Source organism: Dermochelys coriacea, chromosome 17 (assembly GCF_009764565.3).
Source record: "Dermochelys coriacea isolate rDerCor1 chromosome 17, rDerCor1.pri.v4, whole genome shotgun sequence".
Taxonomy (NCBI): Eukaryota; Metazoa; Chordata; order Testudines; family Dermochelyidae; genus Dermochelys; species Dermochelys coriacea.
In genome coordinates, this window is record NC_050084.1 from 12,838,637 (window position 1) to 12,864,579 (window position 25,943).

The 25,943-nt window shown below is 39.8% G+C and overlaps 1 protein-coding gene and 1 long non-coding RNA gene across 23 annotated transcripts in view; one reads left to right on the forward strand and one right to left on the reverse strand.

Annotated features, from left to right (window-relative positions):
• TPST1 (tyrosylprotein sulfotransferase 1) overlaps positions 1-25,943 on the reverse strand; it is a 137,891-nt gene that overhangs the window by 18,088 nt on the left and 93,860 nt on the right. For 11 of the 22 annotated variants that reach the window (XM_043499578.1, XM_043499579.1, XM_043499576.1 and 8 more), the window contains 4 exons: positions 17,919-18,111; positions 17,076-17,245; positions 13,629-13,807; positions 11,545-12,442 (listed from right to left, as the gene is read on the reverse strand). In XM_043499578.1, the coding sequence (XP_043355513.1) occupies positions 12,066-12,442; positions 13,629-13,807; positions 17,076-17,245; positions 17,919-18,111 (919 nt within the window). In that variant the 3' untranslated portion in view covers positions 11,545-12,065. Of the gene's footprint in view, positions 1-4,552; positions 5,440-7,780; positions 8,352-9,404; positions 11,200-11,544; positions 12,443-13,628; positions 13,808-17,075; positions 17,246-17,918; positions 18,112-21,774; positions 21,864-25,943 lie in introns of those variants that run through there. The other 11 variants (XM_043499586.1, XM_038375854.2, XM_043499585.1 and 8 more) reach the window with 9 other exon arrangements.
• On the forward strand, positions 4,070-24,128 carry LOC122456998. The gene is made up of 3 exons (XR_006276255.1): positions 4,070-4,199; positions 4,323-4,557; positions 24,116-24,128. It is a non-coding gene; the product is annotated as an uncharacterized LOC122456998 (long non-coding RNA).

Below are 25,943 nucleotides of genomic sequence, written 5' to 3' on the forward strand. Positions count from 1 at the left end.
TTGGCACGAGACTTTCACCACCAACGCATCTGTCTTCCCTATCATGTCATTTTCCCCAGGTTATCCATAAGCCAGGGTGACCTGTGAAGATAAAGCTGGGGGAAGAGTGTGCCTCATTGACCACTATTGCTGACTGAGGCCAAAAGATCATGATCTGCCACCATGTTTATAGAATCAAGTCCTAATTTAAGATGACCAACAGCAGGAAGAGACACACACATATAATGTAGTCCTCAGGATCTGGCAAGTCCACCAGTAAGCCCCTCAGAATCCCAAAGTATGGGCATCCTTGGCCTAACTTCTTTATGTTACTAAAAACAACCTGCAAGAACTATGAACGGATTGTGTAAATTGATGTTACTTTTAAAAAATTACTAATGTTCTATAGGGAGTAAAAGGAGAGTGGTGAAATAAAGGGAGATGCAAAGGAGGAGGGGAGCAACAGAAATAAGATGACACTGTTTGACTCAAGGACACCTCTTCAGTGTCTCTATAGCAACTGCCAACCAATAACTTCCAGGGATTTTTTAAATTAAGGCAGAGTATTCTGGCTCTCACTGTAGATATTGAAACTCCTGCATACAAGATAAACTTCCTAAACCTAGAGCATTTAAGTAGACTATATATGTATGATTTAGAGGTTAGAACAAAGAGCAGGGAACAAGGAAGAATCCAGTCACAGTCATTACCTCCATGTGTCCCCTCAGGCTAGTCACTTGATCTCCTTATGCCTCTTACAGCTGGAAAACTGGAAGGGGGGGGGCGGGGAGGGGAGCAGTATCTCACTGAAATTGTCATTCATAACTAGAATGGGGAAATAAGTTATGAAATAAAAAACACTTCCAGTTCCACGTTTGTAATAAAAAGTGCATGCTAAAAGCACTGGGAAGGATGCATTATAGAAAAATACAGCAGAACATAGATATTCAGTCATGAAGCATAAAAATATATTGGAAACCGTAAACAAGAAAACTGGTCAATTTCTGCCATGACTTTTACAGGGAATAAATCAGGATAATTTGCTCCCAAAAGTTTCAGTAAAATTTGATTTATTACTGTTTAACACAGTAACCATTTAAAAAAAAATAACCTTAAAGTACCACTAACCCTTTTGAGTTTAGCAAAGTATCTGTGTTAAAATGGCACTAAAGCTAGCCAGACTGTGTATTCGGTAAAATTAATGCATCCTTGGATACACAGGAGGCTTTGGCTCTTACTTTCAAGGATTTGTATTACCCAGCTCCACTATGCTGACTGCTATGTCTTGCGGTTTAATCAATCGTCATTCTAAGCAAAGGTCTGTCGAAATACATTTCAATTAGATTGCCAAGTACATGGTTAGATCCTCTTTAGGGACTTGCTTATTAAGAATCAAGGAAGAGTTCCTGTAAATAACAGACTGAACTTTGTATTTGTTGGAATGCTTTCAGGTTACGCCTATTTGTCTAAAATGAGAAGAAGGAGGAAAAAAAAAAAGCATATAAGCTAAAGCAAACCTCACTGCAAGAATCCAGAAACCAATTGCTGATGATCATGACAGAATTACATTCTTCAATAGAAGTTTTCCACACATAATATTCCTAAACAATTGCTGCCCTTGGGAGCACTATAACAACTGAATAGACATGGTTACAAACTCTGAGCTGTTGTATAAAGTGTCTCTAAATTTTACCCCTTTAATCTCAAACTCTTCTCTCTGTATAGGTTCTAGAAATTAAATCCCCTCCCCCATAAGTTTCTTCCCTAACACAGGAGAGACATGCTCTAAAAAGCATTCCCCTGGCAAGTGTTCACAATCATTTTCATGGGTTAGCATTAATCGAGTTAGTCCCAAATATCCATATGCTCGTCTGTTCCACTCATCTGAATCTTCTGAGATTCCAGAACGGATGATTAGTTGAACTATATTTTACAATTGACCATATATGGAATATTTTAAGTGTCTGTACCAGCCAAACACACATACATTAGGATACAGAATGTTCAGTTTCTGCAGCATATCTTGGCTAACTACGTTCAAAAGGAAAATTATTACTGAAGAAAGTCAGTGATCAAGATTTCAAATAATGTTGACATACACAAGCAATTTAAATAAAATAGGGATAGTCTAGTGATTTGAGCACAAGGATAGGGAACCAGGATCTCCTGCATGCTCACTCCAGCTCAAACACTATCTGTGGACTTGGACAAGTCATTTAATCTACCTGACTCAGTTGTCCTATCTGTAAAACAGAAAAGCTAGCTCGTGACATGGAACGGCTATTGTGAGAATTCAGTTGTCAATATTTGTAAACTGCTTTGAAAGTTAACACAGACCACTCAGGGCTATGAATTTTAATTATTTTACATGCACAATTCCCACTGACAGTAACAGGAGTAATGCATGTGTAGAAAGAAAAGACCTCGAAATGTCCATACCAGGCTCTAAGAACTACATATTTAAAAGTCACAATAGCACATTTAAAATTCAGTTTGATTCTGATCCAGCAAAGCACTTAAACACATTCTTAATGTCAAATATATCCCATCAAAGTTTATAGGCTTGTTTGCTGGAGTGGGGCCTCCATGAATTACATTTTAGACACATTTACCCCCTTTTGAATTACACTGCAAATGTAAATTGATACTTCTGCTCATTCTCAATGACCCATCTAAATATTTATAGAAAAGACCTTGTATATAATAACTGTGTTAAATAAAAGATGTTTCAGAAAGATAAGAAGTCTAGAAATACAAAATTACAGTCAATGCGCCATTCTTCATTTATGCCCTCAAACAAATGCACACACCATCTACTGTGGATTTTTGTGCAGCTCAGTTTAGATACATTGAAATATCTTTCACACACAACACTGATGCTGGTATGTGGAGGGCTTTAGGGTCCATAGGTGTCCCCTGGGGAAAAAATAAATTATAAACCTCCTCCCTGAGTGTCTGGCAAGAGCGTCCCCAAGCCCCTGCGTTAGTCTCCGCTCCAGTGAGTGCTTGAAGCTGGGAAAGCCAAAGTAAGAAAAGATGCCTACCGACAGCTTTCAGGTTAATGAATTCATTCTTTGTTGTTACTAGATTATATAGTATTTTCCTGATAGACTCCCTACATCTCTACACAATCTGTCAGGGCGACTCCAGGACATTTTTGCTGTGCAAATCTGAATCTTATTGCTGCTACCGTTGGCAATACTTTAAAAAAAAAAGTTATATGTTATGTTGAGTGTAAAGAACAGATCAGGAACTAAGGGTTAGCTTTCCAAACAGTTTACAAAAACAAATCAAGGGTCTCAGCCGAAAAACAGGAACAGAGAAGGGCGGAGGGAAAGAAGTCAACTGTGCCAGTGTCTGTTAGCCAGTCTGCATCATCAATCAACAAAGATGCCAGCACCAGGGGAACAAAATCTCTGCACCCATGAGACAAAATGCATAATTTATGTCCCAACAAATTCCAAACTATTAATTACCACCTATTTTAATTCACTATTTAGCTGCCTGTACAGGTAATGTGTTCTGCACTGTATCATAGCCAGGTAACCCTCATGTAGTATTGTGGTAATTAGGCAAAAAGGGCCATTATAAGCAGCACAAGGAAGGCTCATTGTCTCATTTTGTTACATTCTTAGGTCCTACGAATCTGTAGTTACCTTTCAAGAAGCAATTGTCAACTAGTTGGGACACTAAAACGTACCTTCCTTAAAGTAAAATAAACCGCATCCCATTCCTGGCAGGTGCCTTTTATAGATATAAAATTTTAAAATGTAACACTTTGCACTTTTAATATTAAGCTCTCAAAGTGCGTCACAAAGATAAAGAGGTATGGTTATTCCCTTTTTACAGATGTGAAACTGGAGCATGAAGAGGTTAAGCAACTTGCCCAAGGCCACATAACAAGTCAGCTGGAAAACCGATAACAGGATCCAGGTCTCTCTTTGCTCTGTTCAAACCACTAGCCAATTCATACACAGAGGTTTTTATGAGACTAATAATTTTAACGCAAATATTTGGGCATGCAGCAACCTAAAAAATAATTAAACAGAACTCAGTTCTTAACAATTTCTCTCCCCCAAGTCATCACAATTAGCAGAGATTTCACTGTAATCCAGGTTTTGCAATTTGCAGACTGAAAACAATTGGAATGTTTACATGAAATATTCCACTCACTGTTAGCAGGTTCCCTTTGGCATCACTGGAGAACCAAAAAATGATAGGTTTTAGAGTAGCAGCCGTGTTAGTCTGTATTCGCAAAAAGAAAAGGAGTACTTGTGGCACCTTAGAGACTAACAAATTTATTAGAGCATAAGCTTTCGTGAGCTGTATGCAAAAAATGATAGTCATCCTCTCCAAAGATGCTGCAAAAGATGCACCATACTTCTAGGTATGTACATTTGGGGGCTAAACAGGCTGCACTTACTGTTCCTCTGACAACAGGCAGGTCAGTATGACATTCATAACAAAACGATGTTGATGACATGAAACAACCACATGATCTATTTATCAGAATGGAACAGAGGCCCTGATGTTTATCCAGATAAGTGAAAGATTCTGCACAGGAAATATACCTTACAAGTACAAGCAGTGACAGAGTGATATAAACACTTAATGTCTACACTTTAATTCTGCAGCTGCACTGCAATAGCACTTCAGTTTAGACACTACCTACACCGATGGCATAGGTAATCCACCTCCACAAGAGGCAGTAGCTAGGTCAACAGAAGAATTCTTCTACTGCTGTCTATGCTGGAGTTAGGTTAGCATGTTTCTCAGGGCTGTGGATATTTCATGCCCTGAGAGATGTAGCTATACAGATGTAAGTTCCTAGTGTAGACCAGCCTTTAGACTAGGCAGAGAGAGAGAAATAGGCAGAGAGATCTGCAGGGGCATAACTGAATAGAGATAGGGTGTTTAACTAATGGCCTGTCTACATAGGGACATTCAGGAAAAAATTAATTTGAATTAGCTAAAATTGTGAATATGAAGTGGACTAGTTAAACCAAATTAAAATCCTGCAAGAACTGCTTCATTCAAAATTGCAATGGCCTTAATTCAGTTTGGAAATTAAACTAAACTAAACTGAATTAAGGCCACTTTAATTCTGAATAACAGCGCCCACAAAGAGATTTAATGAAGTTTAACTAATCCACTTTAAATTCACACCTTTAATTATCTGAATGAATTTTCCTGGATGTGCCTGGGTATAAGCCCTAAGAGAGGTTCTAAAGTCTGAAAAAAAATTCAGTGTTATGCAAGTGTTTGGTGTCATCATACAACTACACATCATTCATTAAATATATATGAGGGTTCGCAGAACAGTGTTTTGTTTTGCTTTTCAAATTTAGAACTTGCAAAATGTGATGGTATCCGCCAGGAAAAATTAAGTCAATAAAGTTATTTAAAGCAGTTATCCGAGTATATTCCCCTGACATCCTCCTGCACAATTCTTCTCAGTTTCTGTCAAAAAATGAACACATATTAGGCAGTAACAACATTTAAATCACAGTAAAAGATTTTGTTTAGAACAAGTCCAGCCAATAGCAATATTGTCAACTCTCACAAATTAAAATCACAAGACACAGAAAGTATGCTCACAATGAAAGCACAATGGCTCTTATGTCTGGGCTTTTCTTTAAACTGGACTTAAAGTTTTCAATGTCTGGTAGAGGATGTGGTAGGGCTTTAATTAAGTTACCAAATTATACAAGAACAAGTTTTTCTTCCTCCTGTCCATTTCTTTTTAATATAGTGAACCAGAATAAATTGACATGTAATCTTCTGGCACAAATGTAAGTGACAGAATATTACCTCATGAGATAAACATGATCAAAAAGAACAAAATCCCCATCATAGCTTCTCTTGGGAAATTTCTAAAATGTGATCAGAAGATAGTCAAGCCCAAAAGTATGCTTTTAATCACTGCAGCTGAGATTTCCATTTCTGTCAACAATGCTGAAAGTCAGACCAAAGCAATGTCCCATTTATACAAAGACATGAGAATTGGGCAAGCACCACTGAACTACCCAGTTCATGATGACTACTTAGTCATTAAATAAAGCATTTCTCCTAACAAGAAGCTTAGGGTCATAAGTTTCATATTTTGAATCTGAAGGAGGCTGTTTAGTGAAAAGTTCTGTGGCTTAAGGATCCCTTCCGCTATGAAGAAACCAAAGTTGAGGAGCCAGCTGATAAGTGAAGGACTCATTCAAGTCTTCACTCAACTTAGGGCTTGTCTACACTACAAAATTTAAATCACTTTATCTAATTCAACCTCAAGCCTCCGAATTAAGTCAATTGTGCGTGGCCACACCAGGCTCATTGTCTCGATGGAGTGCACCCTCACTAGCAGCACCTATATCGATGCACAAAGCAGTGCATTGTGCGTAGCTATCCCGAAGTGCAACTTGCCACAGTGTGTTTTGGGAAGTTTGTGCAATGCCTCATGGGACCAAAATGTTGCAAGGGAGAATGGGAACATTGTGTCGACATCCCATGATGCACCTCCCTCGTATCAATGGCAAACAACCCAGCGGTTTTCACACCTTAAAACTGCCGCGCATAAGCCATAACCCCAGAAGCATGGATCCTGCTTAGTTTTGCACTCTTGCTGTGAGCGTCTCAAAAACCTCCCGCCTTTGCCTGCTGTATTTTCAGAGCCGAAGTAGGGTCCGCCACGTGGAACACAGCCATGTCCTGCAAGCAGCCCTGCTGCAAGCCATTGAAAATTAAAAATAAAATAAAATTTAAAAAAATTCACAGTTGCTGCTGGCAGTCACAGAGCAGCTGCACTCTGTTGAGCACTGTTTCTGGTCCCATGAAACAAAGTACTGACTGGTGGAAATGCATTGTTTTGCAGGTATGGGACGATGAGCAGTGGCTGCAGAACTTTCAAATGCAGAAGACCACCTTCCAGGAACTTTCTGCAGAGCTTTCCCCTGCCCTGCAGTTCAGCAACACAAAAAGGAGAGCTGCTCTGACAGTGGAGAAGCAAGTGGCGATCGCTATTTGGAAGCTTGCAATGCCAGACAGTTACCCGTCAGTGCAGAAACCATTTGGAGTAGGTAAAATCAACCGTGGGAGCTGCTGTGCTCCAAGTGTGCAGGGCTATTAATCAACTTCTGCTACGAAGGGCAGAGAGTCTGGGAAATGTGCAGGAAATAGTGGATGGTTTTGCCGTGATGGGGTTCCCTAATTGCGTTGGGGCGATAGATGGCATGCATATTCCCATTTTGGAACCAGACCACCTTGCCAGAGAGTATATAAACCGACATTGAGATGCCTATAGTTATCCTGGAGGAACCAGCCTAACCCTTTCTCCCATGACTCATGAAGTCATACACCAGCTGTCTGGACAGCAGGAAGAAACGGTTCAGCTATAGGCTCAGCAAGTGCAGAATGGAGGTTGAATGTGCCCTTGGTCGTTTAAAAGGGCACTGGAGAAGTTTACTAACCAGGTTGGACCTTAGTAAAGAGAACATCCCCATGCTTATAGCTGCCTTTTGTGTGCTCCATAATATCTGTGGGGGAAAAAAAGGGGGTAAATTTTCTGCAGGGGTGGACAGTTGAGGCAGATCGCATGGCAACCATTTTTGAAGAGCCAGACACCAATAAGAAGAGCACAGCAAGGGGTGCTGTGTATCTGCGAGACTTTGAAAAGCCGTTTCAGTAATGAGTCACAGTAATGTGAGCTGCTTGTCTGCACTGTGCTTTCCCAAACCTTCACCTGCCTTGCATCACTGTCCCTGCAAAGCCAACCCCCCACCCAAGCCCACCGCTTCTACTCAATAAAGAACATGTATTTCTCAAATCCATTTACTTTATTTAACAAACATAAATAAAGAGGGAAAACAGGAAAAAAAAAAGTTAGCCTTGGGGAAAAGGGGTTGTAAAGTTGGAACAGGAGTAAAATTTTTAGCTGTTTAACATAACACTGCATTCTAGACGATTAAAGATCCGTGAACGAGCATCTTCTATTCCTTGTACCCTCCTCCTGAGATAAGTGAAAGGGATAATGGACTTTTCTCCCATGAATAATGGAACGCTTTGGGGAGGGTGATTCTGTGCCAGGCGATGCTGGCTGGCTGTCCACCAGGGTCTGCAGAGGGACTCTACCCTCCTGCTTCTGTTCCTGCAGTTCAACCAGATGCCTCAACATGTCTGATTGGTCCCTCATAAACCAAAGCATCTAATTCTGCGCCGCACACTCTTGCTCATTGGAAGCTTTCCTGCTCTTCATGTCCACGTCTAACTTCTCAGACAGTGAAATCCTCCACGCTCTCAGCTCTGTCTCAGCTGTCCTGGAGGTGTTCATTATCTCGGTGAACATGTCCTCCCGTGTTCTCTTTCACCTCCTTCTAATCAGCAAAAGTCTGCTTTCAGGTGTTGATGACATGCCAAAGGACACATTTCCAGTTGGGGGTCAGTCATGGGAAAAAAGAAAGGAGCCATTGTACATGCATAAAATGTTTCCATACCAAGGTCGTTTTCATTTAAAAAAAACAAACAACAAAAAACAACCCCCCCCCACCTTTATTACACTAGGTGCAAGCCATAACAATCAAAATCTGTAACTGTTCACTGTGCATTTTGCTGTTCCAGCCATGGTGAATAGCCCACCAAGTCACGGGTGACTGCACTTTTAATGCAGTTTATGGCAGGCTCATGTCGGGAGCAGAGGTAGCTAGTCGAACAATGGCCCTTCCCCACAGACCACGGGAAGCTGTTTACAAACAGGGCGGGGTGGGGGTGGAGGTGGGGGGGCGTTTTCACTCTCAAATTGCAGAATCTCACATGAGGGGCTCCAGTCCTCTATTAGCCACTCAAACTACTTATCAATCCATGCCAAGCACAGTCAAGGCACATGGGCAGCTATGTGGTTTGGCGATCCGGCATCTGGATTGGGGAAGGGTGGGGAGGAGGTCTACATGCTCTTTTTTTCCTCCTTGTAAGAGCACTTTTACTGAGAACTTCCACCGTTTCCGCTAGGCGACCCTATGGGATATCTGTCTCCTGAGGGTAACAGAGGAGGAAAGGAAGGAGATGCTGCAAGCATCTGGGTATGTACCCAGTCTTTATGCTGCTATGCTGTGTGCCACAATGATGCCAGTAGTATTAATTCCGGAGTTGCATGGGGAAGCGTCCTATCATGGTGGAAGAAATAAGACTGCCCTGCCCAGAAATCTTCTGCAAAGGATTGCAGAGTACCTCCATGAAAGTTTCCTAGAGATATCCATGGAGGATTCCCGGGCTAGCCCAGTCCACACAAACAGTCATTTCCAGGGACCACCCTCTGCGTAGCTGGAGCACCCTCTTGTAAGCAGAGAGCCATAGCACCTCACTTTCTTCACAGTGAACATGCAATACCACTGAATGTGTGCACCCGCTAAAGTTTAACTGGACTTTGATTGTAACTGTATATTCACCAGAGGTGCCTTCCCCGGCATCATGGTCAGTCACCATGATGTCCTGCGACCCACAGGGCTCCAGAGTTAAAAATATTTCCTGGCTCTTGGGGAGAATGGACCCACTGCTCACCTGTCTCCCATTCTCCTCCTCTTCCTCATCCACCATATTGTCCTCCTTGTTGTCCCGAGACTCTCACACCTCTGATGTGTCCATGTTGCTTGTGGGGGTACTGGTAGGGTCACCCCAGAGAATCGCATGCAGCTCATTGTAGAACTGGCATGTGTGGGGTTCAGCACCAGAACGACTGTTTGCTTCCCTTGGCAAAGTTCTTTTATTTTCACACGGCACTGCTGTATGTCCCTCATGTAGCCCTTTTCCCCCATTCCACGAGCGATCTTTGCATAGATGTCAGCGTTTCTTCTGCTGGATCAGAGCTCTGCCTGCACAGACTTCTCCCCACATAGCGATGAGATCCACCACCTCCTGTGCAGACCAGGCTGGAGCGTGTTTGGGGCATACAGTCTCCATGATCAGTTGTGCTTAAGCTGGCATGCTCCCAATGCTGATCAAACAGGAAATGGGAAATCAAAAATTCCCGGTGCTTTAGCAAGGGAGGGGCTGTTTCCTATGTACCTGGCTGCAGTGCAGCAGAGTTGAGAATGATCTCCAGAGCAGTCACAGATGATCATTGTGGTACACCACCCGGAGGCCAATTAAATTGAATTACACAATGCTGCGTCTGCACTACCTTGAAGTTGACCCACGAAAATCAAATTAAGTGATATGCCTCCCGCAGAGGTGGATTACAGAAGTCAACATTAGAGACGACTTGGTCAGCATAAAGAACCCGGTAGCGTAGACACATACATTAACAGTAGTGTAGATCAGGCCTTAGTGAAACTACCTTGGTTAGTTTCATTTGCCATTTCTAGATGGTTTCAGTTTCAGATTCTCATGTACTAATAGCTTGGTGTTGTTTTTCTCAGACTGAAGGGGAATCCTAACATTTAAAAAAAGATTCTACTAAATTTAAAAAAAAAAAAAAAAGGGACAAAATCTGTTTATCTCCCTTCCCCCTTTTCCTTTCCAAAACCTAAATTCTAGTCCTAAACCCGAGCACTTGACAATGTTGCTTTACAAAGATACAAAGTTGTAAGCCCCCCAAGTACAGCCTTATAAAGAAGAGATTACAGTAATCTCTTAAATTAAACAGTATGGGTGAGGGCTAATCAATTTTTTTTGTTCAGAACATGCTACTCAAAGATTCTTACTGAAATTCTTGATAAACATTTTAAATGCAAGTTGCCTTTCCAAAGATCTTTCTGGTCAACAAATTAGATTAATCAACCCAATGAAATGTAACACAGCAGCCTACAATTTACATAAATATTTCCAAGATTAAATTTTGAGGCCAACCCAAGTGACTTTCCTGAAATAGTGGAGATGATTTGAGATACTCCATATTATAGTAATGTTTCCAGGATTTAAATATATTCCTACATTTTGGATAAAATGATGCATTTGAGCTTTCAAGAGAGACATTTACAAATTTCAGTATTTCAGCTATCACTTTCAGGGAAGAAAGATGATCCTGGGATAGCCTCTTTCAGTCTAAAAGGAAATCTGCTACAGAGACACATTAGCTGGTAGCTGGAGAAATCTTTAAAGATTAATTACAAAGTCAACAATTACACTTCTTATTGCTACAAACAGGGATATTCATCATGTAACTTTAATTTTTTTTCAGGGCTTAGCTTATAAAGTCTCACCATCCAGCTTCCATTTCAGAATTATGTGGAATTATCATTGGATCTGGAAGAGTTAAGTTTACAGTAATTCATATATTTGAGTGCCCATTTTATCTTTGCTAATTGGGGCATACCAGTAGGGTTCTCCCATTTTCCAAAAGCCTTTCCAAATGACCCATCTGTATACAGCTTCTTTTTTGTAGGTGTAGTAAACATTTAGAATTTCTAATGCTGAGAACAGGCTTTTTGTAAATTGTAATTTGTCCTAAATGTATTAAGGAATGTAGCCTGAATTTGTTAGATGTTGTTTTGGTCATAAAAATGGAAATAACTGAATTATTACAATACAGATTTGTAATGCAGAGTCTCAAAGCTAATTTTTGAAAAACTGAAATAATCACAACCAACATTAACATTTAGGACATTCTTCCCTTATTTATTTAAATTACCAGGTATTTCTGAGTTGCATTATCAATATCTTTGTACCGGAGTGGTATTTGGCTTTATAGAGTGATCAATCTAGCAGAAGTGACTAAAACTATTACACCAGCTTGTAAAATTGAAGCCACAGATATTCTCAAATGGTGCTAGCACAGCCAGGAGCCATGACTTTGCTCGAAAGTGAGTGAAAGTTGCACTGTCCACTTTTCAGACCCTGCTGTTACAGAAAAGGCACCAAGCAGGTGGGGACCTTTCAGAAGGCGTCAAGTTAAGATACCCGAGCCAAGAATCTTGTTTCAGGCTCGTTTTTCAAAATGTTATCATGTAACAGGTTCCCATTTGCTGAACAGCTAAGCATTAGCCATTTCAACAGGTCAATACCAGTGCATCTCAGCAGCAATGCATTTCCAGAGACATATTGCAAAAGATAATATTAAAAGCAATTGTTGTCTAGAAAAGACTTTTTATGCACTTTCTGAAAAGAATAACTCACCACCAAGTAATCTTGAATTCATAGATGGGGCGCTTGCAGTAATAATGGTTTATCAGATGTTTATCACACACACCAATGCACTGATGATCCACAGCAATTCCCTTGTCTGATAGGTCTGTCACAATACAGTGCAGAAGATCATATACATCAGCTACAGCCTCCCAGGGGCCAAAAGATACATCTACTTCACAGTGATGTTCAAACAGTTTTGTCTCGCTTTCACTTCTTTCAAAACGTAGAGAGTTGAAAAGTGGACACTCATATGGGGTGATGGGCATTTCTTCCTTGAAAACACAGATCTTCAACTTTGCAAATCTTGCTTTTCTCTGCATGGCTCTAAGCTTAGCTATTTCAATTATCCGTTCCAAGTGTTCTAAACAACAACAAAAGTAACAAACAGTGAATGTCATGTGAGGAACAGAAAACAATGTTTTTATATGGAATCTAATTACTGCATCAAAGTGGCATGAATTATTCTTAAAACAATGCTAGAGGCAACAAAAGATATACTCAAGGATTGCTTGCAGTTAGATACGGCCTATAATAATGAAATTATCCATATTCATATTGAGAGTTTAGTGTCTGTGATATTGATTTTATATCTTATGTGTGTATGTGTATATATACACACACACACCCCCTTACCTTAAATTCCAGTTATACACAACCTTATGATTGCAAGCTTTATGATGACTGCTTGAGCAGTATGCCAAAAGTTCAAGTTGTGAAATAACCAAAGAATCACAAGACTGAGAAAACTCAGGTTTTTTGGTCTATAAGTTAGGTGTGAAGTCACATGTATGGCATTATTCTCTTCAGTTCAAGGCCGGTCTCATACTGGCGTATTTTTAGTATTAGCTGTGTTCAGATAAGATCTGTTGGTAATGCTATTATGTGCCTACAAGGAACAATGCAAAACACAGTAGTTTTGCTATTGTCTCAAAAAAATTGATTGTGTCGCCTGTAAGCTCTTTGAGGCAGTGGCCTGTTTACTGTATGTCCATAAAGTATTTAGCCCATTTAGGCACAATACATGAAATAATAAATAGCTGTTGAAACATTTCCTAAAGACCTTGAACGCACAACCTCTTACGCAAGGAAAGAGATGCAGGCCTCAAGAGAACCACCAATGCAGACTCAAAGAAATAGTTTTGTTCAAGAATCTCTTCTCGCACTTTATGGGCTTGATCCTGCTCTCATTCAAGTATAAGGAAAAACACTCATCACTTGAATGATGCAGGTGGAAGTGCTGTGTGGGGGCTTCAAAGATGTGAAGAGCTAGGATGTTAGAGTGTAACTACCCAAAAGCAAAGCCAAAAATTGAAGCTTGGAAATGGAAATCAGAAGCCTAAATAAGTTTGAGGATCTGGGTCAAAATTACTCCAGTGTATAGGAAATAGCATAAGAACCACAGGACTTTCTTCCTGTTCATGAAAACCCCCTTTGCGTATTTACCTCAGAACACTTAACGCTATTAGAAAGTAAACTCAGTCTTTTGAGCATTATTTATACTACACATACCAAGATACAATATACATTGTCAATATTCTTTAATTTACCTTTGTAATATGGCATTAAGCCCAGGAAAGCTTGTCTAACTTTTTCTCCTTTGAGAGGCTGGACTTCCTCTAGATTGTCCAGCAATGGTCCTATGGAATAATATTGAGCTTCCTTGTAAACTGACCTCACCCGTTCTCTCGGTGGCAGGTCACCAGATCGCAGAAAGTTAAGTATGTCTCTAAACAGAAGGGGGAGAAATATTATTCAATAACAAGTCTTCAAAAAAATTTGGGGAAAAAAAAGAACTTAATTGTTAATCGGACATGAAATGGAGATACCATTTTACTCAGTCCAGCAATTTTCAAATTCAGAAGGTAAGAAGCAGCTCTCATTCTTATATGAACTGTGAACTCTATTTTCAAAGGCACATTTTGAGTTGCATTTGGCATTTTTGAGCCTCCAGCGGGAAAATGTGTTGTCTGTGAAGCTAGCAGTGTTGGGATCCCAGTTTAAAAACACAGCAAACAAAACATTCAGGATGCTTTAATCTCTTAAACTGAAACAGGACACAGATTATAGTTTCTCACTGACAACACAGTGATAATTTTCAGAGTAGCAGCTGTGTTAGTCTGTATCCGCAAAAAGAAAAAGAGTACTTGTGGCACCTTAGAGACTAACGAATTTATTTGAGCATAAGCTTTTGTGAGCTACAGCTCACTTCATCGGATGTATTCAGCGGAAAATACAGTGGGGAGATTTATATACAAAGAGACCATGAAACAATGGGTGTTACCATACACATTGTAACGGGAGCGATAAGGTAAGGTGAGCTATTACCAGCAGGAGAGCGGGGGGGAGGGAGGAGAGACGACCTTTTGTAGTGATAATCAAGGTGGGTCATTTCCAGCAGCTGTCAAGAACATTTAAGGAACGGGGGGGGGGGAGGGAAGAGAATAAACATGGGGAAATAGATTTATAGATACTAAGGTCATAAGGGACCATTATGATCATCTAGTCCGACCTCCCGCACAACGCGGGCCACAGAATCTCACCCACCCACTACTGCAAAAAACTTCTCACCTATGTCTGAGCTACTGAAGTCCTCAAATCGTGGTTTAAAGACTTCAAGGAGCAGAGAATCCTCCAGCAAATGACCCGTGCCCCATGCTACAGAGGAAGACGAAAAACCTCCAGGGCCTCTTCCAATCTGCCCTGGAGGAAAATTCCTTACCGACCCCAAATATGGCGATCAGCTAAACCCTGAGCATATGGGCAAGATTCAGCCAGATACTACAGAAATTTCTTTCCTGGGTAACTCAGATCCCACCCCATCTAACATCTACTTTGTGTAATGACCCATCCACTCCCAGTCTTTATTCAAGCCTAAGTTAATTGTACCCAGTTTGCAAATTAATTCCAATTCAGCAGTCTCTCTTTGGAGTCTGTTTTTGAAGTTTTTTTTTTGTACCTCACAAAAGCTTATGCTCAAATAAATTTGTTAGTCTCTAAGGTGCCACAAGCACTCATTTTCTTTTTACAGTGATAATTGTATTCATTAAGTACCCAATTTTGCTAAAGAACTATGTGAGCAGATCCTTCAGCCCACTGAAAACCTCACTAACATCAAAGAGCTACAGGTGGGGTTGTAGTGTCTGGCTGTGGAGTTGTCTTTACAGGATCAGGGCCTTCTGCAATTATTCTGACAACAGAATGAGTGTTTCATTTGAATGTGTTTAACAATGGTTTACATCAGAATGCTTTGAAGATGGAAACACCACTTTACAAACATTCACTAATTAATCCTATTAGTGAACGTATGACCTAAAACAAAGAACACACCTGCTACTTGGCCCTTCTTTATAATGTTGCAGGAAATATATCAAGTGCTGGTTTGGTTCGATAGTGTATATCACAATTAACTCAGTTTCCAATAAGACAGTTGCCAGCAGTAAGAAACTCACAAACTTGTTTTCAAATAAACAAATCAGCTTAATCATACTAGGAAATTCTGTCTTGATATAGATTGGACTTTGTGGTGAATTAAGAAACAGCACTGATTGGCTTTGAAGAGAATTGGGTCCTCAACTGGACAGATGAAGAACATCCCTCTGGGGAAAAGTATTTTGGAAATGAGGTTAGAATGTCCAACATATATTTCTACAAGCAAAGATCTGATCATGAGAAAGCTTAATATTTGAAGTAGCAATTACTGCCAAAAAGTGGAACTAAATATTAGCAGAATCATGTTCAAAATAAATAAATAATAAAAAGAAAGCTACTATCTTGTTTGAGACCTTTAGAAGGATTATAACAGAGCTCTGAATATAACACTGCCAGACATCAGCAATTTAAAAGAAGTTCTTTGACCCCTGCATTGTTTTTCCACCTATAATATGTAAACAGGTCTTTTTAAAGCAATAAAAAATTATTATGCTTGCTTTCTCACTGGTCCAGGGAGTAGCTGGTCCACATGCAAAACAAAGATTCATCCTACTACATTTTGCAGAATTTATTTGTTAGAAAGTGAAAATCCCCGAAAGGCATAGATTTTACTCAGACCTTCAGCTTTCTAAAGCGCATTATAATTAAAGCTGGGCCAGATTTCAAACAACAAATTCTCTTTCAGAGAAAATCTGGCAATTTTGGAGGTGGATAAATATCTGCAGGCTTAAAACAATGCCACACATTTCATCAGCATGTAGTGTTAATCTGTTCACCTGAATTTACATATAGCTGAAATTCAGATATGTGAAATTCAGGCAAATAAAAATGCAGACAATAGAAAAGAGGAAAAATAAAAAGATAAAAATTTGCAATTTTATCCAAAACAAGATTCAGCCCCTCTAAGTATTATAGTATGATTAACTGGGTAGAATATTTTACACTGAAGTCAAGCTTGTAAATTAGTCAGACAACTAGTATTGTGTTTTTCTTAACAGCATGATTATACTCTAAACTTGGATGAATCTCTACAAATGTTCCATAAAATATTTGAAAATCGTAACATCCAAAAAGAGGACTTTATCAAATATCCTAGGAACATCACTGCCACCCCCTTTTAGGGTAAAAACAACAAGATAATACTAACAAAAATCACAAAAAAGAGGCCACAATCATGTTGTTACAAAAATGGTGTCAAATACTCAACTTTTAATGTATGAGCAACTTGGCTCCCTGGATGGAGCTATTTTGTGTGTTTGTACATACACACACTTCTGCTGAGGACTAAAACATTGTTCAGGTTTTTTTTGTAAAGTGAGTTACAATAATTAGTTTTTAAATAATAGAGTTTTTTGCACTGCAACATACCAAGAAATCTGACAGTTTTCTGGAATAAGTTTTAAAAACTGTAGTTGCATGTTAATCACACCAATCTTTGATAAAAAGATGCAATTCAAATGGGATTGAATTAGAAGACTGCAAATGAATTCTTGCCTTTCTTAAAATTAATGATTCCTACCACAGTAACAGTTTCAAAATTAGAGTAATAAGGACAATGCACATACCCAAAATAAGTTCCATCTCTGTCAATAAAATATCTGCCTTGAGCGTCTGTTGGAATGTAGTGTCTTCCACTAAACATAGCAGCCAACATGGTATCTTCACAGCGTCTTAGTGTTGACAGCCTGGTACTGAAATACATGCCTCCTACATTAAGTGGAACAACTTCTGGGAACTGGAAAAGCAATCATATCACTATTTAAAAGTTATTCTGTGGTGTTTCACAAACATGTATATGACAAGATCCCTTGACCCACACAGAGGAGAATCTCTATGAAACACAGGATAAGATTACAGATCCAAGATGGCACAAAGACACAGTCTGCGAGGAGATCAAAGTCTGAAGGTTTCATAAAGAGTGGAGGAATAGGGAGAGGGAGATCTCCTGGCACAAAGGAAGAAGGAGATTGTTCCAAGCATAGGGTTACTGCCTTTCATGCAGCGACTCAAGAGTGAAACAAGGTAATGAAGGAAGCAGTTCAGAGAAAGAAATGAGCGGGTAACAACTTTTGGCAGATATAGGTCAAGGAAGAGTTGTGCAGAGTTTAGAGGGTAAGAATTACCTATATTTATAATAGGGCAGCAAGCACTTCTCTTTCTAATGTAGAAGACAGCAGATAAATCCTAATGTGGATGAGGGAGGTTATGGGTTTCGAGGGTTATACGCCTGGCTATCATGCAAAAAAGGAGTTCAGTTTCCTTCACCAAGCTACTTGGCAATAAAAATTAAACTAGAAACTCTTGAGACGTCAGCATGAGGAATAATGGATTCCCTGCTACTGTACAATGGAGGCTCAAATGTAAGCAACTCATCAGCTCAGAGGAGAACAGTCTTACACCGCCCTTACCTGCTGAGGCAGCAGAGGTAGCGAGTGCCCTGCCTGAGTTGCGGTAGGAGTGGCAGGGTCTTGGAAATCATCCTCTGCATCTGAACTCGACATGGCATCGTCCAGATTTCCACTGGCTTTGTTCTGCCCTGTGACTACCACCATCCCTCTGGCTCTTGTAACCAAGTCTGCTGGGCAGACAGCCGTGGCAATGCTAAATGAGAGACAAGACCCAAATTATCTGGATACTTTCCCTACCAGCTGCAAACAATCACAGGGCTGACAGAGAGACATAATTGTCCTGCTTTGTACAAATAATTTATGACGCTGTTATTATTGGGAAGTGAATCATTAGAGGGATGATTATTATTGTGCTGTGAGTCAAGCTCACAGATGCACATATATCTGGAGGAATGCAGTCTGCCCAGCGGTGCCAAGGAATCTCTTGTCAGACCCAGGGCAGGAGAACCCCTGTCACTGGCTGAATAAAATGCTGATTTTCATACGCTGCCCAATTCAGTGTCTGATTGGCTTAGTTCTTTTCAGCAGCAGAGCTGTCGTTTCCCAACTGAATTCCAATTAGCTATTGGTTCACCTGCCACTAAATTGCAATTGGCTGTTTGCGGAGTTGTGTTCGGAAAGCTGTTCTCTTATTGGTTGGACTGTGCTGTAGTAATCCCGTTGTTGTTTACAATAATGTTGTCAAATCATTTAATCATCTTGCATCTTTCAAAGCAGTTTTGGCTCTGCTGTGTGTTCGTGCAGTAGCTTCAGATGCTTATAGCAGGGCTCTCTGCACATTGTGCCTCACCTGAAGGCTTCTGGTGCAGTTCTACCAACTCATGTTATGTTAACCCCAAAAAACGAGCAACAAATCTAGCATTCTAACCACAAACATATTGATGAAGTTTTTCTGTGAACTGAGTCTCACACTGTTGTGAATTTAGACCAATGCAGCATGATGTGGATAATAAAGGCCCATCTTATGTAGCAGAAAAGTGAGGCCAACCAGGTGGAAATACTGTGCTCTCTTCTGTGCAGTGTGGGGGGGAATTAGTAAGGGAGGGAGCAGGGAAGACAGCAGGCAGCACTGAATCCTCTCTTTTGCCACCACTCTCTAAACTTTGTTTTCTCGCTGTGGTCTTTTGCTCCTATAAAAAGACTTGTGTACATTCTGCAAGTGGAAAAACACCACAGCTTAAACAACTTCTTTTAGATTTCTAGCAGAGCATGAAACACCCACTTGTGTTATCCTATTATTCGCACTTAAGTTTGTAGCTGGTTTTTACATTGTTATTACTCTGGGCTGGATACTGGTATTTTGTCACGAACGGGACTGCTCAAAGCAGCAAGCATCACTCCAATATTAGGACCTTTGCTTACAGGTCTTATCTTTCTCTCACATTGGCATTCTAGCCTCATTTCCAACACATCCACAGGGTGTCCTCATCATCCCTCCAGCCTGGGGACTGAATTCCCTTCAAAGCCCATCACCATTGCTCTCAGTCTGTCAGAAAGTAAAATACAGAAACTCTGCAGTTTTTAGTATAACCAACCTGTGAACTGTATTATTAAACAGTTTTTATTTCCATTTCACAGGAAAACAGGCTACCAGTAGCCTCTCCCACAACAATTTAGCTCTTTGTAATGAGCTACCATCTGCTTCCACCCCACATTCCTACCCTTTCTGGCTGAAGGAGTATGAGTTCCTGGAGTCTTTTCTCCATTCTCGGATCCTGTCTGCAGTAGTCCTTCAGAACCTAGCACTTCAGGTGTCTCTTGTTTTTAAGCTTCTACATTAACAGTGATCTGCTTCCTTATCCAATGTCACTTATTTATCAAAGCCAGGCTGCTCACAGGTAACAGATACCAGCACTGAGTTATTTAAAAAAATAAATTAATAGTAATAATATGACCAAATCATTTATCTGAAGGGGAGCGAGAGAATTGACTTTACCCTCTCCCACCTGACCAAAAACAACCCTAATTTTGGACCAACTATCTCTGACAGTGTCCACATATGTCTACAGTAGCTTTATTTAAAAAAACTGCAACCATCAGCACCCCCAATGTCAGATACACCAGCACTCTCAACGTAGCTATGTACTACGATACTTACATGGCCTCCCATTACCAAAGAATCTGAGCACTTCACAATCTTTACTGTGTGTATCCTCATGACATCCCTGTGAGGAAGGGCAGTGCAATTGTCCCGATTTTACAGAGGGGAAACAGAGGTTCAGAGAGGCTAAGTGACTCGCCCAAGGTCATAGAGCGAGTCTGTGGCTGAATAGGTAATTGAAGCTAGGTTTCCCAAGTTAGCATCTTAACCACTGAAACATTATTCCTGTAGGAGAGTTTCAACCACCATCAATGGTTACTTAGCAGGCTATGTGAAGTGAGTTTGGTGGTCTAACTCCTGATCTCAGCAGGATCCCATTAGACACTACAGTGATGGACACAGCATAAGAATCCACAGAGAATAGAATTTAAACATTAAAAAAAAATAAAATAAAAAAATCACCAAAACTAGCAACCTTGTTGGCAGTCTCAGCCTTGTTGTAGCCATGCTGGTCCCAGGATATTAGAGAGAGACAAGGTGGGTGAGGTAATATCTTTTACTGGACCAACTAGTGACAGTGAATGAAACAAGCTTTTGAGCTTACGCAAATCTCGTCTCCAGGTCTGGGAAAGGTACTCAGAGTGTCACAGCTAATACAAGGGTGGAACAAATAACGAGTTAACATGTTGCAAGAGACTATTCAAGGTGCAGTGGGCAGTTAACATTAACGACTAATGATTTAATGGACATAGATACTGAACTACCTTCTAGAGGTGAGTCTATACATCCAGCTCGGGTTTGAAGAATGCTGAGGGTAGAAAGCCTCCCATGCTATATCTGTCCTGCAGCTGGAGAACTGCAGTCTCCATGGGTTGTCAGTCCAACACCTTTCACTGGCCCTAGCTTCCATTAATCCCCAACCCCCTAAAAAAGTGTTTTTAAAAAGACTGAACAAAAACATGGCTTATAATAGCAACGTCCATCTCAGCGTCTTTCTGACAGACACGGCAATAGATGCAAACAATCAAAATAAGCATTCCATGAAGCAAGCAACTGGCCTCTATTTCTTCTGAAAAGGAAACAATTTAATTTTTCTGCCAGTTGATGTACCGCAAGCAGAACTGACCCCCAACCAGCCCCAAAATAAAAATCTTTAATTATTCATGAGGGAAATACAGACCTAACAGAAGACTGTATTATCCATTAATAAACCTCTCAACTTTTAGCTTTGGAATAGCTCTTGGTGCCAAATATTTTTTTACTTGAACGCTCCAGCTATATTAACTGCAAAGAATTCCCTTCTCTATTACTCCAAAAGCAACACACATCAGAATACTTTGCATGTGCATACCATTGGGGATATTAAACACTCTCCCAACTCACTTTTAGCACAAAAGGAGGGGTAAGTATCTTAAAAGGTCGCTCAGCTACTATATTTTCATATTCCACTGTTTGTAGCCTCTTATCTTGAAAATATACCATTTTCCCTAATCAGATTTCCCTAAGAACTGCTTGATCCTACCACCAATATTTTATCTGATGTTGAAATTAACAAGGTCATTTCTTGCCTAGTGACTACACATATTTTTAACGTGTTTATAGGAAAAACTGTCAGTATTTCTTTTCCATAAGCATCCTAGGGAGGAAATATACAGTACTGAAATTAACAGATTACAATCATTGTGCCTATTACAAAAAGATACACAACTTATTTTAAAGAGAACAGCATAAAGGTTTATAACAAGTGTCTTATGCTAGTGGAATGTGTTTTACACCAAAAAGGCATAATGGGAACAGAGTTAACTCCACACTCACCATTAATGCCAGGGAAAGTTTCATCTGTTGGAGCCATGAAATAGGCAAGATGATTTAGCAGAAGATCTCCAAACAAACAAAATGTAGCATCCTCAATTAGAAAAGGAGTACTTGTGGCACCTTAGAGACTAACAAATTTATTAGAGCATAAGCTTTTGTGAGCTACAGCTCACTTCATCAGATGAAGTGAGCTGTAGCTCACGAAAGCTTATGCTCTAATAAATTTGTTAGTCTCTAAGGTGCCACGAGTACTCCTTTTCTTTTTGCAAATACAGACTAACACGGCTGCTACTCTGAAACCCATCCTCAATTAAAGACCTGTGAAAGCTAAAGCAATGGAGCAGATGCCCTTTTTGTAATGAAGATGGCTAAAAGCAGCCCTAGACCCTACATCAATATTGAATATCCAGATAATTTTGCCTGACGGAGCGTATCAGTTTTGCCTAATGGAGCAGATCAGACTGGGACCCTAAAACATTGTGTTTGCTCTCTGCAGCTCAAACACTGCAAATGTAAAAGTAGAAATCATGGTAGAGGATCCATTGGGAGATTTGAGATTAGTAACATTCAGGAGCTGGAATTATTGAGATTTATATACTGTTCCCACTGAGAGTCCTGCAACAAAAGATAATAAGAGGAACCCTTTCCTTGGAGAACAGCTCCTTCAGCGGACTTATAATCGAGGGAACTATCCTCAGCCTCTAGTCTTTTGTCCAGAGCCAATTTATTCTTATTGGTTTTCATGTCTTCGGCTAATTGTTCTCTCTTATCCCTTCCAGTTTCCATCTTACATTTTACCTGCGATAGTCTATGCTCTTTCCTATTGGCTTTCCATTATCTGAAGGGTAACTGCTGGGTTTGAGTAACCTCTTGAACCTTGCCACTTAGCCATTCTAGTTATGTCTTTGCCTTGCAGCTTCCTTTTTTGTTTAGGGTTAGGCATTCCTTCTGGAACTCTGCAAAGATATCATAGCCTCCATGCTAAATCCAAGGATTTTAATCTATTTATGTTTGATTTTAGGGCCTTTTTCAATAGTTTCCACTTAAAAAATTTTTTTTCTCCAAAGTTTAGTGTCATTGTTTTATGATTCCTCGTCCAAGGATGAAGAACTATATTGCGGTCACTATTATCTAGTGGCTAGAGATCATTCTTGACAACACCTAAGAGAAACACATTAGTCTGAGACACTAGTGACCAGACTAAAGAACTACATTCAGCTTCCAGAACTGAGGTGCCATGTGACCCTCTGAGCTGCCCTATGTGGTCAACACATGGAGCAAAGCATCATAACAACCTGTGACTTTACTTGTTCAAGTTTAACAATATCTTCACTTGGATTCAAAATATTTTGCCTCAGTAAACGCAAGACAAAACGGCTCTGCAGCACAGAGGCAAAGTATTATGAAGTCATTCAAGGACCAAGAGCAATCTGGACAATCGGACATAGGCTGGTAGAAACAGAGGCAGTTAGTTATCTAATATCTTGTTACCTCTCCTGGAGCTTGGAAGAAAAGCGTGTTGGCCCAGGCTGTGGAGGTGGACAAAGGGGAAGCATCAACCTACAGAAGAGGTTAACAACAAGCCGGGAAACTGCAAACTAGAGGAATCAGCAGAATGTGAGAGATAGAGAGCAGAGGATCCTATATGTCTGCTAGAAATACTGCTATTCCTTTACTATTACATTTTGGTGTCAACAGAGGTCCCTATGTTTGCAGGGTTGTGGTGTCTCTGACTACACAATATCATCCCAACAAAGAAAATGTACTGCTTTAAGATTTTATATAGCTCTGCATCACTCCAAGTTCCTTCTTTCAAGCTGCTATAAAACCACCATTACAGAGTGGATACAACAATCTTCCAAAGGAGATCAAGTGAATCCAGAATCTGACCATCTTCAGGAAACATTAAAAAAAAAAATTTGTAAATGATTTTTCCCCACAAGTGAAACTCGCAATTCAAACACTACATTTATTCCCAAATTCAGATGACCCGCCATCCCCCCCAAAAAAACTTACTCCTAAGAGAATTTTGACCCTTGAAAGGGAGAAATGAGTCCAGGAAGTCCACTTGGGACTTCACTTTTGGGCACTACAAGCCAGTGTTGCATAATGGATATAGCACTAGGCCGGAAGTCATGAGCCCTGGTTCTATTCCTGGCTCTGCCATTGGCTGGCTGAGTGACCTTGAGCACATCAGGATGCCTCTGTTTTGTCTCAGTTTGCTCCATCTGCAAAATGACGATAATGATATTGACCTCTTTCGTACAGTGCTCCAAGATGTATACATGAAAAATGATAAGTAAGAGCTAGTATTATTATTGCTATTGATCTTACACATAAGGTGCTCAGATACTCAGGAGATGGGCAGCAGAATAAAACGCTAAAATAGATTTTCCATCACTGGCAGAGTTTACAGACAGACCCCGCAAAGACAAATTATACTCCATTTCCTTGACAGTGGTATCTATCTGCGTTTAGCTGATCAGATGACAATTTTTTTTTAACTTTTTTTTTTTAAACTAAGACGATCCAACCTCAGTTACCCAGAGCATATGGCCTCTGAGAACAGAAAATGGGTCTGCTGCTTTATCAGATTGTAACATGTTTCTTGGTCTGATAAACAGGACTGGCCTAGAGACCATATCATATATTACTCATATGCACAATAAGAAACATCTGCATTGCAAATGGTAGAAATGGGCACTGACTGTAATTAGAAAAACATCCTAGAACTACAAAGATGATGAGTTTTCATTATATAACCCTCTTTTCATCACAATATAAAATGCACAGGCAAATATATGAAGGTAGACAGACTTGTCTTTGGCAATTATTTTAAATCTTGTTATGAAATAAAGACCTATTTTTAATCTAATACAACTGATACTCAAAAGTCATGTGCACTGCACACACCCCAAATGCACATTAACAAGAGTGTTCAAGCAAAAAAGAATTTTGATAGTGACTCCTTCAATGATAATTTTTTCACATGCCTAAAACTGCATGGTAGCTTGCAAGAGCCTTCAGTTGCATGGTTACATCTTGCACTGTGCCACAGAAGGATTTTCAATCTTCTTTACATGTAATGTATTATTTATAACATTGCCATTTGAAAGCTAGTGCTTTGGCTGCTATATTCCCAGTTATCATCTCACAGAAGCCGAGATAATAATGTACAGTTATTACTGATAAGCGCTAATTATCCACTTTTCTCAGGGGACTCCCAAATCTTTCAGATCATTGGAGTTTGTTTTGAATTAACAAAATTCAGATTCTATATGAATGTCAGATTCAGGGAGAAAGAATGAATTTTGGATAATCATGGAATATCATAATCTGTGAAGTACCAATAGTGACAAAATCTCATTAAAAATTCCCTCTTTCCAATAAAGTAAGGCTTTGAGGAGGAGGAATTATTGGGAGTGTTTCTCTGCAACTTCCCTACTCCATCTCCAAAGGCCTTTAATCAACTTTTATCATTCAAACTTTATAAGAAAAAAATGTTAGAAAGAGAAAAATAAAAGTATGCTTCTATCCAGACATATAATAGCAATCCAACAGTGACAGTCCATCTATCTGTTATTTAAGGATCAATTTTCATTAGTTGTCAGTCAAAAGAAAAATTGGCAGAACCTATCCCAGTTGATTCTAATCTGGTAAATCTGGTATTAACTTAGTCCTTGTTACTTAGTTATAGGATTACTCACAGCGATAACATTCAGTGAGCTGTAGCTCACGAAAGCTTATGCTCTAATAAATTTGTTAGTTTCTAAGGTGCCACAAGTACTCCTTTTCTTTTTGCGAATACAGACTAACACGGCTGCTATTCAAACTTTGAACTCAATTTTGAAACTTGGGCACCTACATTTGGGAGACTAGTTCTATGTTTATTTCCATTCTGCCTCTAAAATGAGTATTTAATATGCTTCCACAGCATCCTGTTTGGCTGCCCAATTATGGAATTTGGTGTTCTCAGTTAGGCACCCAAGTTTGAAAACTTTGGCTACAAAACTAGCATTTCCATTTGAACTTTCCAGCAATACAATTGCCTCTATAATGAAGCTCAGTTTACATCATCAGAGCCCAAGAACAAGGATTTGTAATAACATTTATTTTGTCTTTTTAACAAGGTGAACAGATTGATTTTGTTAGTAAGATGTTTCAGTCAT